The sequence below is a fragment of the Stomoxys calcitrans genome, chromosome 5 (genome assembly GCF_963082655.1).
Source record: "Stomoxys calcitrans chromosome 5, idStoCalc2.1, whole genome shotgun sequence".
NCBI lineage: Eukaryota > Metazoa > Arthropoda > Insecta > Diptera > Muscidae > Stomoxys > Stomoxys calcitrans.
In genome coordinates, this window is record NC_081556.1 from 78,242,784 (window position 1) to 78,259,047 (window position 16,264).

At 40.2% G+C, this 16,264-nt stretch overlaps 1 protein-coding gene across 4 annotated transcripts in view; it reads left to right on the top strand.

Annotated features, from left to right (window-relative positions):
* Positions 1-16,264, top strand: part of LOC106096024 (longitudinals lacking protein, isoforms H/M/V) — a 284,269-nt gene that overhangs the window by 258,014 nt on the left and 9,991 nt on the right. For all 4 annotated transcript variants that reach the window (XM_059369239.1, XM_013263531.2, XM_013263532.2 and 1 more), the window contains exons 4-5: positions 8,208-9,041; positions 9,158-9,296. In XM_059369239.1, the coding sequence (XP_059225222.1) occupies positions 8,208-9,041; positions 9,158-9,296 (973 nt within the window). The remainder of the gene's footprint in view (positions 1-8,207; positions 9,042-9,157; positions 9,297-16,264) is intronic.

Genomic DNA, 16,264 nt, shown 5'->3' on the forward strand with positions numbered 1-16,264 from the left:
AAAAACGATAGTTCTCCAAAATTATAAACACCACCTCCTTCATTTGATGTATTCAGACTTCCTTCTAATCCTTCCCTTGTCCCACCAACTATGTGTCTGGTTTGCTTTTGGGAATTCATGCCAGTTGCTTACAAGGAATAAAGACAAAAATGCACAGAATTCATGGAAAAAATCCTTTTTTTTTCCACAGTGACCTAAGAGGTTTTGCTAAAAGGAGGAGAGATTATTGGAAAATGAAAAGTAACTAAGTAGATATGGCAACAAAATCGAGGGTGGCAATAGAACGCCGCCATTACCATCACAGAGTATATAAGCATCAGAATTTTTTATATTCACATTTAAATGACACCAAAGGGTGTTAAAATTATATAGAGATTATTTTTTTTTTTTTGGGTTTTTTTAAATGCCACTTTGGCAATGCCTTTGGATGTGTTGTGTGTGTGTGCCACTACCCCCAACCATTTGCCTAATGATACCCCTAACCCATTGAAGAGCCTGGCCATGGGCGGAAGATGGTTGGCTGGGTTGGACATTTGATAGTCGTTGGCTGTTACCGACTTTGTTGGTCGTTGTTGTTGAACGGGCAAAAGAAAATTGCAGTGAAAAAAATCCTCAGAAAATTATGTAAATGAGTTGAATTTTTTCTACAATTTCCGTACTGTTTTCTTTTTTTTTTTTTGCTGAACGTTAATGCTGCTGCTAATGGTCGTTGTTGTTGTTGCTATAATACCTTCTTCCTATAGATGGCAAAGCAACCCCACTGCCTGCCAGCCAGCCAACCAGCCATCCTTGGTTTTGCATGTGGCTATGCCTTTTGGCTTGGGATTGCCCAGCCGCTCTTTAGCCTTACTCCTCGTAACTAAACTAAAAAAAAAAACTTTTGATGTAATTGTCTAGTGAAGTAAATTTTTGCTCTGCTGCTGCTTTTGTTGCTGGCATTTTTTGTTGTATATATATATATATAATTTTTTTCTTTAAATTAATTACATACAATAGCTGAAGTGAGGGAAAAAGCGTACATAAAATACATTAAAAATGTACAATACCTTATAAAAACACTAAACACAGCAGAGGCGGCAAGTACACCAATGGCATTGGCAGTGGGAGCGAATTTTTATCCACCCAAAAACTGAGATACCCACCACTGCCTCTACCATCTCACCTTAGCCCAGTCAGCTCTTACCCCTTGAGCACAATAGCCCCAAATATGCAGCAACCCATGGGCACCCACTGCTCCCAAGCCAGGCCGTTGCAACCACCCATAACATGTTTCATATTTAACACCCAAAAACCTTGGTGGCCACTCAGACGCTTAGTAGTCTCAACCCCCACACCCAACAGTGTTGGGATCCGTTTCCTCGAACTTCCTTTATGCCATCCTAATTACCACTGTGCTGCTGGTGTTTAGGTGTGGGTGTATTGGGGGACATACAGTGTGCTAAAGTGTGTGTTTGTGTGTGTTGATAACTTAGGATTGGATGTTTTCAAATGGTCTCTGATGTCCGTCCATTCGTCGGTCAAACTGGTCTTGTTTATATACACACATATATATACGTATGAATGTATGTATATATAGAATATCGCGCCGTTCGATTTTTTTCTCTCTTCATTGCCACCAAACCCTAGAAAAGAGTAAGGATGAATCTTGCTCTCCCAGCCATGGTGTGATGTGGCGAATGGTGTCTGAATGAATGACTGGTTTGGATGGCATGGAATTGTCGGAGCAAACGGAAATGTAAGCTTGATTGCAACATTATATCATTAATTTTTTTTAGAAAAATGAAAAAAAAAATCATTTACTAATACACTCGAATACAAAATACATGGGTGTATGTGTGTGGCGTGTGTATTGTAAACTGTCGTGTATAGAGCAATGATTTTTTCTTGTTTTGAAATCCTGAACTTGTATATAAGGTCAGACAAAGAATGGATGGAACTATATAAATAAAACCATGATAATTAAACACATACCACATACAGATCATTATATACACTGAGACATATACAAAAAATGTATGTAAGTACATAGTTAATACACAATGAACAATTGAAGTGTCGTTTTTTGATTTGGCAAATATTTGATTATCCAGAAAAATCTAAAGAGGGTGAGCGAAAGAGTTCAATTTTTTTTTTTCAAAACCAATATCCTTTTTACACATTTCACTACACAGTAAATATTAAATATACATTTGAAGAAGGAGAGAGAGAGGGAGACGATGGCTTGAAACTTGTAAACTCATTTATTTAGCAGACATTCAGTACAACTTCGAAAGATTCGAAATTCGATTTTTAATTATTTCCTGTAGCACTGAAAAAAGGACATTACACAACAAGTGAGTATAGCAAGAAATCGGACATAAATGAAATAATTTAACTTTCTATCATAACAATAATGTCATTAAAAATTAGAAAACTCGTAGTAGTAGAAACAGAAGATGGTTAAATAAACATTACCATTAAATTACTATACAAATGAGTTGAAAATTTTGAGTTCTATATTGACATTTTGATGCGAGGTCTGATGAAAAAATTTTCAAATTTCGTGAGTTACGTATGTTAGATTTTCGCATTTTTTCAGTAACGTTGGTACACATGTCTGTTATATATGTTGGTAATATCAGTCATTTTGGATTATCAGTTTGTTTTTGACAGATAATTGGTTAGTCGTCCTCTGATCAAAGAAACTGTATTAAGTTTCAAGGATTAGAAAAAAGGAAAAAAATGAAAACAAGTAAAAAGGCGTTAAGTTCGACCGGTCGAACTTTGGATATCCACCACCTCAGATATATATGTAAACCACGTTTCGTCGAAATCCGTTGAAAAATGCATGCCTTATGCCCCATAGCAGCTATATCGAAATATGTTCCGATTTGAACCTAATACTAATAAGTACAAGTCATTGTTCTAGTGTGTATAACAAAATATTGGTCTTTTTAGTAGCTATATCTAAAAATAAACCGATCTGAACCATATACGACACGGATGTCGTAAAGTCTGACGTAAGTAACTGTGTCAAATTTCAGTGAAATCGGATTATAAATGCGCCTTTTATAGGGCCAAGACTTTAAATAGAGATATCGGTCCATATGGCAGCTATATCCTAATCTGGACCGATTTGGGCCACGTTTCAGAAAAATTTAGAAGAGCTTAACACAACCCACTGTTCCAAATTTCAAATGCGGCCAAAAAACCTTAAATCGAGAGATCGGTAGCTATATCCAAATCTGCACCGATCTGTGCCGTATTGCAGAAGTATATCGAGGGGCTTAACTTAACTCACTTTCCGCAATTTCGGCGACATCTGATAATAAATGCGCCTTTAATGGGCCAAAAACCTTAAATCGAGAGATCGGCCTATATGGCAGCTATATCCAAATCTGGACCGATCTGGACTAAATTGAAGAAGGATGTCGAAGGGTCTAACACAACTCACTGCCCCAAATTGCAGAACTATGTCGAGGTGCTTAACTTAACTCACTGTCCCAAATTTCGGCGACATCGGACATTAAATGCGCCTTTTGTGGGCGCAAGACCTTAAATCGAGAGATCGGTCTATATGGCAGCTATATCCAAATCTGGGCCGATCTGGGCCAAATTTAAGAATAATGTCGAAGGGCATAATGGAACTCACTGTTCAAAATTTCAGCAAAATCGGATAATAAATGTGGCCTTTATGGGCCTAAGACCCTAAATCGGCAGATCGGTCTGTTTGGCAGCTATATCCAAATCTGGACCGATCTGGGCTTAATTGAAGAAGGATGTCGAAGGGTCTAACACAACTCACTGCCCCAAATATCAGCAAAATCGGATAATAAATGTGGCTTTTATGGGCCTTAGATCCTAAATCGGCGGATCGGTCTATATAGGGGCTATATGAAGATATAGTCCGATATAGCCCATCTTCGAACTTAACCTGCTTATGGACAAAACAAGAATCTGTGCAAAGTTTCAGCCCAGGCGGACAGACGGACGTTTTTTTTTAGATTTTTACAGTTTGATGTTTTGCAAACGGAATGCCACAATGAATACGCCTCGATACTTCGGTGGTGGGTATAAAAATTGCAAGAAATATCTAAGGATAATTACTTTGAAGGGGGCAAGTTTATATGAATAAATAGATATTAGAAAATTTTTAAAATAGCGTTTGTTTTTTATCAGACCTTAAAATAAAGGCTATTTTTTGATTAGCCTGTATTCTCGTACCTCGTATACTTTCTTGGGTCTCAGATCATTACTTCGATGAGTAACAAAAGGAAGGACGATGTTAGTATTACTTTGAAGGAGACAATATATTTATTGATGAATAAATAAATTCTTCCGTCCTTATTTGATATTTTCTCTATAGCAGGGTTAATGTCGTTTACAACAGTCAACCGTTCATTAAAGGATGGATATCGGCCGGAATTGTAGAAGCAATCTTATATTAAACCGTTATTTAAAGCCGGAAACTTCAATGAGGTTTCTAATTACAGGGGCATTTCAATTTTGAATGCTATTCCGAAGCTATTAGATGAGGTTGGGACCAGCAGATATTAGGTCCCTGGCGAATCTGGCGTTTTGGGTGTATTCCCGATCTGGACCGATGACCACCTGCAGAGTTACTTTCTGTAATTTCTTCACTCATCTTTTGTATTCCTTGGGATAACTTTTCGTTCTGTCAGGGTCACATGAGCACTGAGGTCGCAGTTCGAATAGCGGCATTCTGACAAATTTTAATATTATTTCACTGCGTGTCACAGAGCTGAAGAGACCACACTGGCGCTGCATAACTTATCACAGACTGGCCATTTGATTTGTAGGTGGTCAACAAGGTTTTTTGTCAGCACCCCAAATGTCGTCGGCGAGTTACTTGAGGACCTTGTTTCAACTTTTGACTTTATCGTAAATTGCTGTAGCATATGGGGAGAATGTGTAAGAGCTGTCCAATGTGATGCCAAGTATTTCGGGGACACTTGAAGGTCAGAATCATTTCTCATCGATCGGTATATATGGCAGCTATGTCCAAATATAGTCTGTACCACATTTGACAGGAATTTCATCTAATTTGGATAACAAATGGATCTTTTATGGCCTCAATACTCTATATCGGGAGAACGGGTGGTCGGTCTAAGGGCAGCTGTATCCAAATATAGTCCGATGTGAACCGCACTTCACAGAAATGAATAGGGGTCTACCAGAACTCACTGTGTCAAATTTCATCGAAATCGGATGAAAAATTACCAATTTATTGCCTTAAGACTTTAATTCTGGAGATCGGTCTATATAGCGGCTATATATGGCTAAAATCCGATTTTATGAGATCATAAGGTCAGCTTTATATACAAAGAAAACGAAATCATCAAAAAATGTGTCTATATCCAAGATATCTGGAAAATTATAAATACCCGGCGTTTGGGTAAAAATGGGTAAATAGCCGGGTATTTACCCAATTTACGGGATAAATACCTTTTGGGTATTTACCAATCGCCCATCTCCACTCATCGACCATCACATTCAGCTCATTATTCACCTCAAGCGTATTTGTTTGATGCTCGGCGAATGGAAATTCCCCGATAAGGCTCGGGAGAAGTAGTCCCTCAAGCGTCTGGGCTACTGGTGAGAGAAGGGAGATCCGTCTGTACGACCGATCCTCCAGACATCAGATACCTTAAGAGTGTTTAAGGACGGGTTGAGGACAGTTGTAAGATACTCGACTCCATGCAAATCCAGGAACTTCAGCATCAGTGTAGAGATTCCGTCGGGGCCCAACGCCTTGGATGATATGCGTAACTCCGTCCACGGTAAATTGTGATAGGCTCGGAGACCACGGATACGACGAATATATATTATTTTAGTATATAATAATAATATACTATATTAAAATACACACAATTTGTCCTGGTTGTAATTTCTTATAAAATTTTGTAGATTTTTCTGCCGAATTTTTTCGCATTTCCTAGAATTTTTAATTGTTGAGTTTAAATTACAACTCATTGTGCCAACATCATTTATAATTCTGGACAAGTAACTTTTCGTCAACGATGGCATTAATCAACAACTTCAATTATTTACAAGGATATCAAAATACATCAAGTTCTCTGTTTTTGTTTCTGTTGTTGTTGTTGTTTTTTGTCTCCTTTGGCATACCCTGTAATTTAACATGGAAATGGGAGGTCCAGTACTACCAATTTCTTTACTGCCTCTGGACACACAACAAGGCTGGAAAACTGGTGGAGGGGGCGTGCAAATGAAGTGTTATAGAAAAGCGAAGAAGGAAACTAAGTGCGAGAGACAAAGGAAAGGAAACTACATTTTAATCATGTTCTCCTTGAAAACAACGGCGAAGAAAGATGCGAAACCAACGATACAAGAGACGAAAATTGTGTGGAAAAAGAACAAAGTTTAAAACCCTGCTTCACATCATTTATTTTTTTAATTAGAAAAGAAAACCAAAGAACAAGAAATATCCTTTTTTAGGTCTTCTTTTGAGCTTCGTGTCCTGTTATTTGTTATTATGTAAATTTTCCCTAATGAGTTCAAATTCATTTTTAAAAGATTTTTTTCTTACTATTCTATGCCGAAAGCAAGGCAGGAATCCTTTTTTCTTTACCTACGACCGCCCTCGCACCACTGCCACCACCTCTATGTGCGTTGTCATCTGCATTGACGTCTTGGTCGTGTTGTAGCCTTTGGTTTCTTATGTACATTTTTATAAATTAAACGAAAAATGGGTATTTTTTTAGGGAGAATTCTCATTAATTTCTTGTGTTCGTTCAGATACTTGGACACACACTCACAACAAAAATTACAATCCTTTCGTGCCAGAATCCTTCAAAAGGCTGCACAAAGGCAACGCCAGCAACTCATCTTGGACAGCTTAAAGAAAAGACAAAAAACGCGATAAAGAATAAAGTGGGAATCTAAAAGTGTTTTCCACTCCACAATTACTCTTGTCTTCCCCGTCAAGATAAGACGTTGATGGTCTGTCGTCTATGACCAACCAAACATTTACCTCCTGCCCGCCACCCCTCAGATCTAGAGCCACGGGAGACTGGCACCCCTTCAGCTGCACACTACATTGCCACCACCACTACTAGCACTACCATAGCCATCAGCATCACCCACTTATTGGAGGACCTTTAACCAAGTATGCATTTTAACCAAAGCCTTTTTTTCTCCTTTATGCACCATTCCTTTTCATTCATTCACTCAGTCACTCATTTACCGATAGTAAGCAGCCGTCATTTGTTTGATGTTCCTAAAGTAACATCTCATCATCCCCACCACTAAAAATACAGACCAAAATTGTTGAAAGCAACAAAAAAAAAAAGAGTTGAAAATCCCTTTTTTGTGAGTAATTTTTTTCCTACTTGAATTATTTTCTTACTACAGCAGCGATAGCGACGAGGGTCATGTCATTTTATTTACTGCGTCAACTGCGGAAATTACGCAGGGCAAATTGTTGAGAAATTCTCCTGATTTACGATAGATACAAACAAACGCCTCACAAAAGAATCATTGAAGCCGACCACGCACTGTTGTAGTCCTAGTTCGACGTCACAAGTACTGCTGCCATACAAACTGTAGTTTAAGAAAGGTTATTTGTGTGCATTATATGTCCGGTAAGATCGCGGTAACTATAGAAACTTCAATTATTATGACTTGTTTGGTACCTATTTCAAGAATATTTCGTTGTTTCCGAAACAACGCAAATAATTTAAAATATATTTATCCTTAAATTGAACTATCCATTTGTCCAAATAAATAACACAAGTTTATTTATACTTATAACTGGAAAAGTTTTGTTGGTAGAATTTCGAAAAATATGTTTACATATTAAAGGGATGAACAAAGGCAAAGGTTCGTTATTTAATAATTAATTGACTCCCGATATAGCGAATTTTTCGCGCTTGCCCCCTGTTTTATATTTGTTTTTGTGGTATCAACTTGATCTGTATAGCAAATTTCTATAGGAATTTTCTGTCGTGCACGTTTTTCGCTACCATGAATTTCTTTTGCCTTACGTCTTTACTAATTTCTCTAAATGTAGTATATGCCACTAATTGGTTTATTCACAATAGTACACTATGCTATTCTGAATATTTGCAGTGTTATTGAATAAACGGTTATTTAATGATTTCTAGTAAAATAATTTTTGTAAATCTTCTGTAAAAGTTGTTCCCAAACATATCCTAATCTTTATTGCCCTTATTCTTGTTTATTTACAGGGTCTCTTGCGTACTGCTGAACAGTTGAAAATTAAAGGTCTCTGTGAAACTGCAGAGAATGCCGATGACCTGAATGATGCTGCCACAGCTACAATAACCGTTTCAGAAAATATACAACAAGCCGTTGTTGGCAATATTGTCAATGCAACGGTAGTACCCGGACAACCCTCACCGCCCATACCCCACCAGCATCATCAGCAACAGCAGCAACAGCAGCAACAGCACCAGCAGCAGCAACAACAACAGATTAGTACTGCTGTCCTAACACATGCCGTTAGTCCGAACAGTGCCCAACAATTGGCAGCTGCCGGACAATTGGTAACCTCAACACCCACCTCGTCCCAACCACAGCAACACCAGCAATTGGGTCGCAAATCAAGAGTACGTAAACGTTCGAAATCTCCGGATCTAATTTTATCACATCACGAACAGGCTCAGCAACAACAGAATCAACAGCATCCCCAAGCCATACTAATACAGAATCAAAATCAAACGGCAATCGTTAGTCTCCAACAGACATCGGCTGGAAACTATATTCCGGTGTCAGGGGTACAAACGGTTACTACAAGTGTAGCGGGTGGCCAGCAACAGCAACAGGGCGGCACAACAATAGTGACGACAGGCGAAGATTCTGATACCGAGAAGCCGACATTGCAGAAAATTTGCAAGACTGAAGCATCATCAGCTTCACCAGCGTCCGCGTCCTCGGCATCGGCGTCAAATAATGCTGGCGGTGTAACAACAGTAGCAGCACCTGGAACAGCAATTGTAACACAAATTGTAGTAGCTAGAGACGGAAAAGATAAAAATATGACTAGTTTAGGCATGGGCATGGTAAGTGACCACTAACATGAGTTTCCATAACGAAACTGTGAGCCATAAAATTGTGGCATTTTATTGTAGCAAAGTAACGAATTTGATTTGACATGCTGCATATTTTTGCTTTTTAGAATGGAGGAATTCTGGGAGTACCCATGGGTTTCCTCGATTTCGCCCCCGAACCACCGGCACCATCAGCAACACCAGTTACGGTAACAGAGCACGTGGACCTGTCATGTAATCCGAGTACGGATACCCGAGATTTATCAAGTGAGTAAAGTGGAATATTAAAATTTTTAAGCAAGTGTAGGCTAGGTGAGGTGAGCTATCGGGCTCAGATAATTACACATTACAATTTGGGGTCACATGGCCTGGGGTGGGAAATTTCAACTTAGAGGCGATGATATTAGATCAGTTGCGGTAAATGCAGGATATATAAGGGATGGGTGGACTATTTTATGCGATTTTTTTTTTGTTTTGCTTTTTAAAAGCAACACAAAACATAAATTAAATATTTAAATTTGGGTTAAAGTACCTGGGAGGCATGCCTCATCCTATAAAAGGCATTTGGCAGTAGATTACGAATCTTATAGACCTTGGGATTCAAGTGTCAGGGAGTGAGCCCGCCCCACCTCAAATTCCAAAACCCAGATCGACCTTTTTGTGATATAATATTTAACAACAGTCTTAAGTCTATGGAAATCTCATCAAGTTTGCTACCAACTCTGCTACAGTGCGGTGTACTTTTATCTCCAAAAGTTCTATGAGTCAGCCATTTCAGGCCTTTATGCAAGTCTTAAAATGATAAGAGGTAAACGAGATGAAGAGATTCCAGCCACGGACAATAGCATTTATCCAATATTCTGTAAATTATCTCTGCCAGAGCAGAAGGAGACAGCGATGCTCGTTGGTCCTGCAAAATGCTTGTAGGTCCTACAGTGACCAGTTACTTCCCTTTTCAAAAGTTTTAAGAAGAGATAAGGCGAAATTCTAACAAATATTTATTAATTAGCCATTCTAATTGCATACTAAATTATTTAAACAAACTTTTTCCATAGGAAGCCACGTTGACAGTAGCGTATATGAAAGACAACAAAATTGTTGTTGGTTTATAATCATGTATAATGTTTCGATGTAGGTTAGGTTAGGTTAGGTTGAAAAAGAAGGTTTAGATATTAATCCGCCCCTTTGTCGGATTGTTGTGCGCTCTAAAAACTGTAAAGTAACCTCTAAAAAGAAAATGTTAAGTTAGGAATTCCGTGCTACTTACAATGTCCTTAATTGTTTTCAATACATGTTTCGATGTAGGAAAACTAAAATGTAGTGGAAAAATATTCCAGTGGAAAGGCCTTAGTAAAACTGCCCCACTACAGTTGTGAAGTAAGTCTGGATGAGGTCTAGTCGTTTTTTTTTTTTGTTGTAAAACCTTGAAGTGACTATAAGGTGCATATAATTTTGATGGCCTTAACATTCTCGTTCCACCATGTCCATCTATAAGTCTGTACTTCTGCTGAAATCACGATGGGATTCCAGTGAATCAGAATATTCGCATGCAGATATTTTCACGCATTCATAGCAAAAACATAATAAGCACATGTCGTTATTTGTAACATTACGGTTCATAGATATACCATTACCATCAGTATTACTTTTGATTTAAAAATAATGACTTATTCATACTAATACCTTCGGCATTACCAGTAATACAAGAGAACATAAACAGCAAGAGAATGAATTAGAACGATGAAATTTGAAATTTTTTTCTACGCTTCCAAATGAGTACTGACAATAAGTACTTACTTCCTAAGACATCGCAGGTCGACACATCAAAAAAAACTGTAAGGAAAGGCAAAAGTCGGGCGGAGCCGACTATATTATAGCCTACAACAACTAGTTAACATACATATTACTTTCAATATATGAAACCTATGTATGACTATGAAATCTTGTCAGACTTTAATTTTGCATACCTTCTGGAAAACTGAATTGAACCTTATAGAATTTTTTTTCGATAGGACTTAAACGGTCGCTGCTACAGACTACTTGCCATATCGGATGAAAGATATATCGGATATATATCTAAATCTGGACCGACTTTAATGAAATTTAGCACACTTGCTAGGACGTTGGCTGAAAGATATATATATATATATATGGGAACTATATCTAAATCTGACCCAATTTTAATGAACTTTTGCAATCGTAATGTAACGTTAGCGCAGAGGTTAGCATGCCCGCCTATGACGCTAAACGCCTGGGTTCGAATCCTGGCGAGACCATCAGAAAAAATTTTCAGCGATGGTCTTCCCCTCCTAATGCTGGCAACATTTGTGAGGGACTATGCAATGTAAAACTTCTCTCCAAAACGGTGTCGCACTTCGGCACGCCGTTCGGACTCGACTATAAATAGGAGGCCCCTCATCACTGAGCTTAAACTTGAATCGGACTGCACTCATTGATATGGGAGAAGTTTACCCTGTTCCTTATTGGAATGTTCATAGGCAAAATTTGCAATGTAACGTTAAATAAAACATTTCTTGCAAAATTTTGTAAAGATCGGACCAAAATTTTAGTTTCTACAGCCTTAAAAGTCATATCAGCTGAAAGATATATATGGAAGCTATATCGAAATCTGATCCGATTTTAATAAAATTGTGCACAGGTATTGAGACGTAAAATAAAACATCTCGAGTTTAATTTTTAAAGATCGGACCAAAATTGTTGCTTCTCCAGTTTTAAAAGGCGTATCGGATGAAAGATATATATGGCAGCTATATCTAAATCTGATCCGATTTTGATGAAATCACAAAAAAAAAACTTCATGCCAAATTTGGTAAAGATTGAAAATTGTGGCTTTTACAGCCTTTTTAGGTCAAATCGGATTAAATATATATATGGGAGCTATTATCTAAATCAGACCCGCTTTTGATGAAATTTTGAACACTTATTATGATGTCACACGAAACATCTGATGCTAAATTTTGTACGGATCGAACCAAAATTGTGGATACTAAAGACTTAAAAGGCCACATCGGTTAAAAGGTGTATATGGGAGCTATATCTAAATCTGAACCGATTTTTATGAAATTTTGCACACATATTGGAACGTCAAAAAAAAACTGTGCAAAATTTGGTAAAGATCAGACCAAAATAGTGGATTCTACAGCTTTAAAAAGGTATATCGGATGAAAGATATATATGGGAGCTATATTCAAATCTTGACAAACTTTTTTCAAAATCAATAGCGTTCGTCCTTGAACTAAAAAAGTGTTATGAAAAGCGGACATAGCAAAATCGAATCAAGATGTGATTCTAAGCTGATCAGTATACTTATCAATGGGTCTAGCTTTTCTCGTTCTTAGTGTTACAACCAAATGTACAAAGTTATTAAACCCTGTACCACAGTGGTGGTGTAGGGTATAATTTAATGTATATTGGCAAAATCTATACTGAATATTGAAAAGAAAGGTATTAACTAAGTTTTATGTAGTTTTGTGTGGGTTTTTTAAAATTAGTTGTTGTTGTTGTTGTTGTAGCAGTGTGTTGTACACTGAGGCGGCAGCCCTTGCCGATGAAGGACTTCATCGGGTCAATCCGGTACGTACAACCGGCTGCCATGGGATTGTTTTTAGTGTTTTATTTGTATGTTTTGCAATGTTATCTCGCCACTATAATTGAGTTTTAAGTAATGTTTTAGTTGTGTTTCCCCTTGAACCCCCGATTGATATTTTACTCCACTATGTTACTATGTCAATAGTGATCTCCAATGTCAATAGTGGTAAAATTTGAGCTTCGTCTTTTTGCAACCTTCGAAGTTATGATTCAAAGACTAAAGGTACCTCTATCCTTTTTTTTGTAAGTTTTCGATTGTGTCCATGGTATTTTATTTATGCCGTACTAGCTGAACCATTCACGCTCCATTGCGCTGTTTTTTACTCTCTTATACCTTTTACTTGACCCATTTATGGGCTTAAGACTCATAATCAGCAGATCGGTCTATATGGCAGCCATATCGAAATATAGTCTATATAGATTTGGACTATATTCGGTTCGGACATCGGTATGCATAATACAAGACATTGTTTCAAATTTCATCGAAATTGAGTAGTAAATGTGGCTTTTGGGTTTTTTTTGACCGCTCTTTCCATACAACTCCGACTACAGTGCATTGGGGTGAAGTTTTTACATGGCTTGCAAATGACAAATTTGCCCATCAAGGAACAGCAGAGATATTTCTCTCGTATCAATGAGTGCTGTATGATGCAGGTTTAAGCTCAATGATAATTGCTACTATGCCATTTACAAGACATACCTCTCAAATGCCGCCCGAACATTTCAAAGGAGATAACCGCTAAAAGTTCTCGTCAGGATTCGCACACAGGCAGGCATGTTGTTGTTGTTGTTGTAGCAGTTTATTGTGTACTATCTTTCGTCTGCTTGATTCTGTTGAGTGTCAAGACCCAGGAACTCCGCGACTAAGATGGGGTGCGTCCACAGGGATCTGGGTCTGAGTCGAGTGGGTCTGGCCGGGCAGTTAAACAGGTGACGTGTATCGTGCGGTCCCTGGTTACAGTCGGGACATACATCTTGCACGTTGGCATCAATCCTAGCTCTGTGGGAATTGAGGCGGCTGCATCTGCCGGAACGTAATTGAGCCAGAATCACTCTGGTTTGCCGGGGGAGGTCGATTTCTTCGGGTGCAATGGGTGGCGGTCGTACTCCAAGGACTACATTCACCCGGTAGCCAGTTAACGCGTCTGCTACCGTGTCTGCATGAATGTTGTTCAGACCCGCTTGATATGCCGCTTGATCTAGAGGTTCTCTCTTGTAGCGCTGGACCTCACGCTCTAGATCATGTAGATCTACCTTAAGGCTTCTGGGCGGTGGGTATCTATCCACAAGATGATGATTTGGATGATTTCTGCGATAACAGCCCAAAAGGTATTGCTTAGACAGCATGTAGTTATGTCTTCGCACTGGTAGGATCTTTGTCTCCTGGTGGAGGTGGTCCACATGAGAACTAAGGAGGCAGCCCGTCGCAGTTCGGAGGGCGGCATTCTGACAGATCTGAATATTATTCCACTGCGTGTCACAAAGCTGACGTGACCACACTGGCGCTGCATAACTTACCACAGACCGGCCAATTGCTTTGGACGTGGTCAACAAGGTTTCTTTGTCTGCACCCCAAGTGCTGCCAGCGAGTGACTTGAGGACCTTGTTTCTACTTTTGACTTTATTGCAGATTGCTGTGGCATGTGGGGAGAAAGTGTAGGAGCTGTCAAATGTGACGCCAAGTATTTTGGGACACTTGATGGTCGGAATCAATTCTCCATCGACCATCACAGTCAGCTCAGAATTCACCTCACGCGTATTTGTAGTGAACAGTGTGGCTGAAGATTTGGTGGCGGATATCTTCAGATTTCTTGCAGCGAAATATGAGGCAAGCTCGTTGAGGTAGACGTTCAACCTATCGCAGATGTCATCAATGGGTGGGGGGCCTGATGCCAAGATCGTACAGTCGTCCGCATATGATACGATCTCTATGCCGTCTGGAGGAGGTGGGATGGAGGAAAGGTAGAGGTTAAACAGAGCCGGAGATATCACCCCGCCTTGGGGAACTCGCTGTTTCACTCTACGGTGTTTTGACTTCTTATCCCTAAATTCCACAAATGACTGGCGGCCACACAGATAATTCGCGACCCAACGTTTAAGGCCTGGCTGGAGGGACGTGTTGGCGATGTCCTCAAATAATTTGGCATGGCTGACCGTGTCGAATGCCTTCGATAGGTCCAATGCCACGAGGACCGTCCTATCACATGGCCTGGGTTGATTGAAGCCACGGCAAATGTGTGTGGTGATGGCATGCAAAGCTGTTGTTGTGCTGTGCAGTCTCCGAAATCCGTGTTGATGCTCGGCGAATGGAAATTCTCCTACGAGGCTCGGGAGGAGTAATGCCTCAAGCGTCTTAGCCACTGGTGAGAGAAGGGAGATCGGTCTGTACGACTCCCCCAAACTCGGGTCTTTACCAGGCTTCAGTAGCGGGATCACTCTGCCCATTTTCCAGACATCGGGAACTATAAGAGTGTTCAATGACAGGTTAAGGACAGTGGTAAGGTACTCAACTCCAGGTAAATCCAGATTCTTCAGCATCAATGTAGAGATTCCGTCGGGGCCCAACGCCTTGGAAGATTTGGCGCCACGGATGACATTCGTAACTTCGCCCACGGTAAATTGTGATGGCTGTTCATCGGCTCGGAGACCACGAATACGGCGAATGGCTCTCCTCCTTGCCCTGTCTCTCTCGGGATGCACGATAAATTGACGGTTGAACAACCTGGCGCATCTCTTCGGATCAGTCACGGTTAACTTGCCAAAATGAGACTGAGGTCCTGTCGTCCCGTCTACCGGGGTTCGAGAGAGACTTAACAGTGGCCCACAATTTGCCTGCACCGGTGCCTAAGTTACATTGCTCCAAGTGTTCCAGCCACAAATTCCGCTTATGTTCGTTGACTACCCTGTTTATTTCCAGATTCAGCTCGCTGATTCTGAGGTTAGCGGGGTCCATAGCACGAATCCCATCACGCTCGTCTGCGAGTACCACTGCTTGCGCCGGGAAATTGGGTCGCACTTGCGGTATTCGACCGGCTGGTATAAAGCGAGCGGCTGCTGCGTTGATGATGTCTCGGAATTTCCTCTCGGCCACAAGCACATCAGAGGGGGGTGGCAGTTCATTGAAGCGGCGATTGGTATACTCTCTGAAGCCAGTCCAATTGGCCTTCTTATAGTTGATGAACGTTCGGCGCTCAGAGGTTATGAAGTCGGGTGGTCGGTCGATGGTGAGGATTATGGGGAGGTGGTCTGACCCCAAAGAGATGACGGCTTGCCAGGATACGTCACTCAGGAGATCAGGGGATGCGATTGAGATGTCTGGCGAGCTGCTGCACCTCCTCGTAATCCTAGTGGGGGCATCCTCATTCACCGTGCAAAACGTGGAGCTATCTATCTGCTCTGCCAAAGCTATGCCACGCTGGTCGTTGCCTAGGGGAGAATGCCATGACGAGTGATGTGCATTGAAATCCCCCAGAACCAGACGACTATGGCCAGATAGCAACCCACTTATGTCGGGGCTGTAGGCCTGGCCATTAATCGGGACACAGCTGCCAACCGGCGGTATATACACGTTGTATATCTCTATCTCGGCAGTACCAGACTTGACTGCTACCCCCATACATTCCATG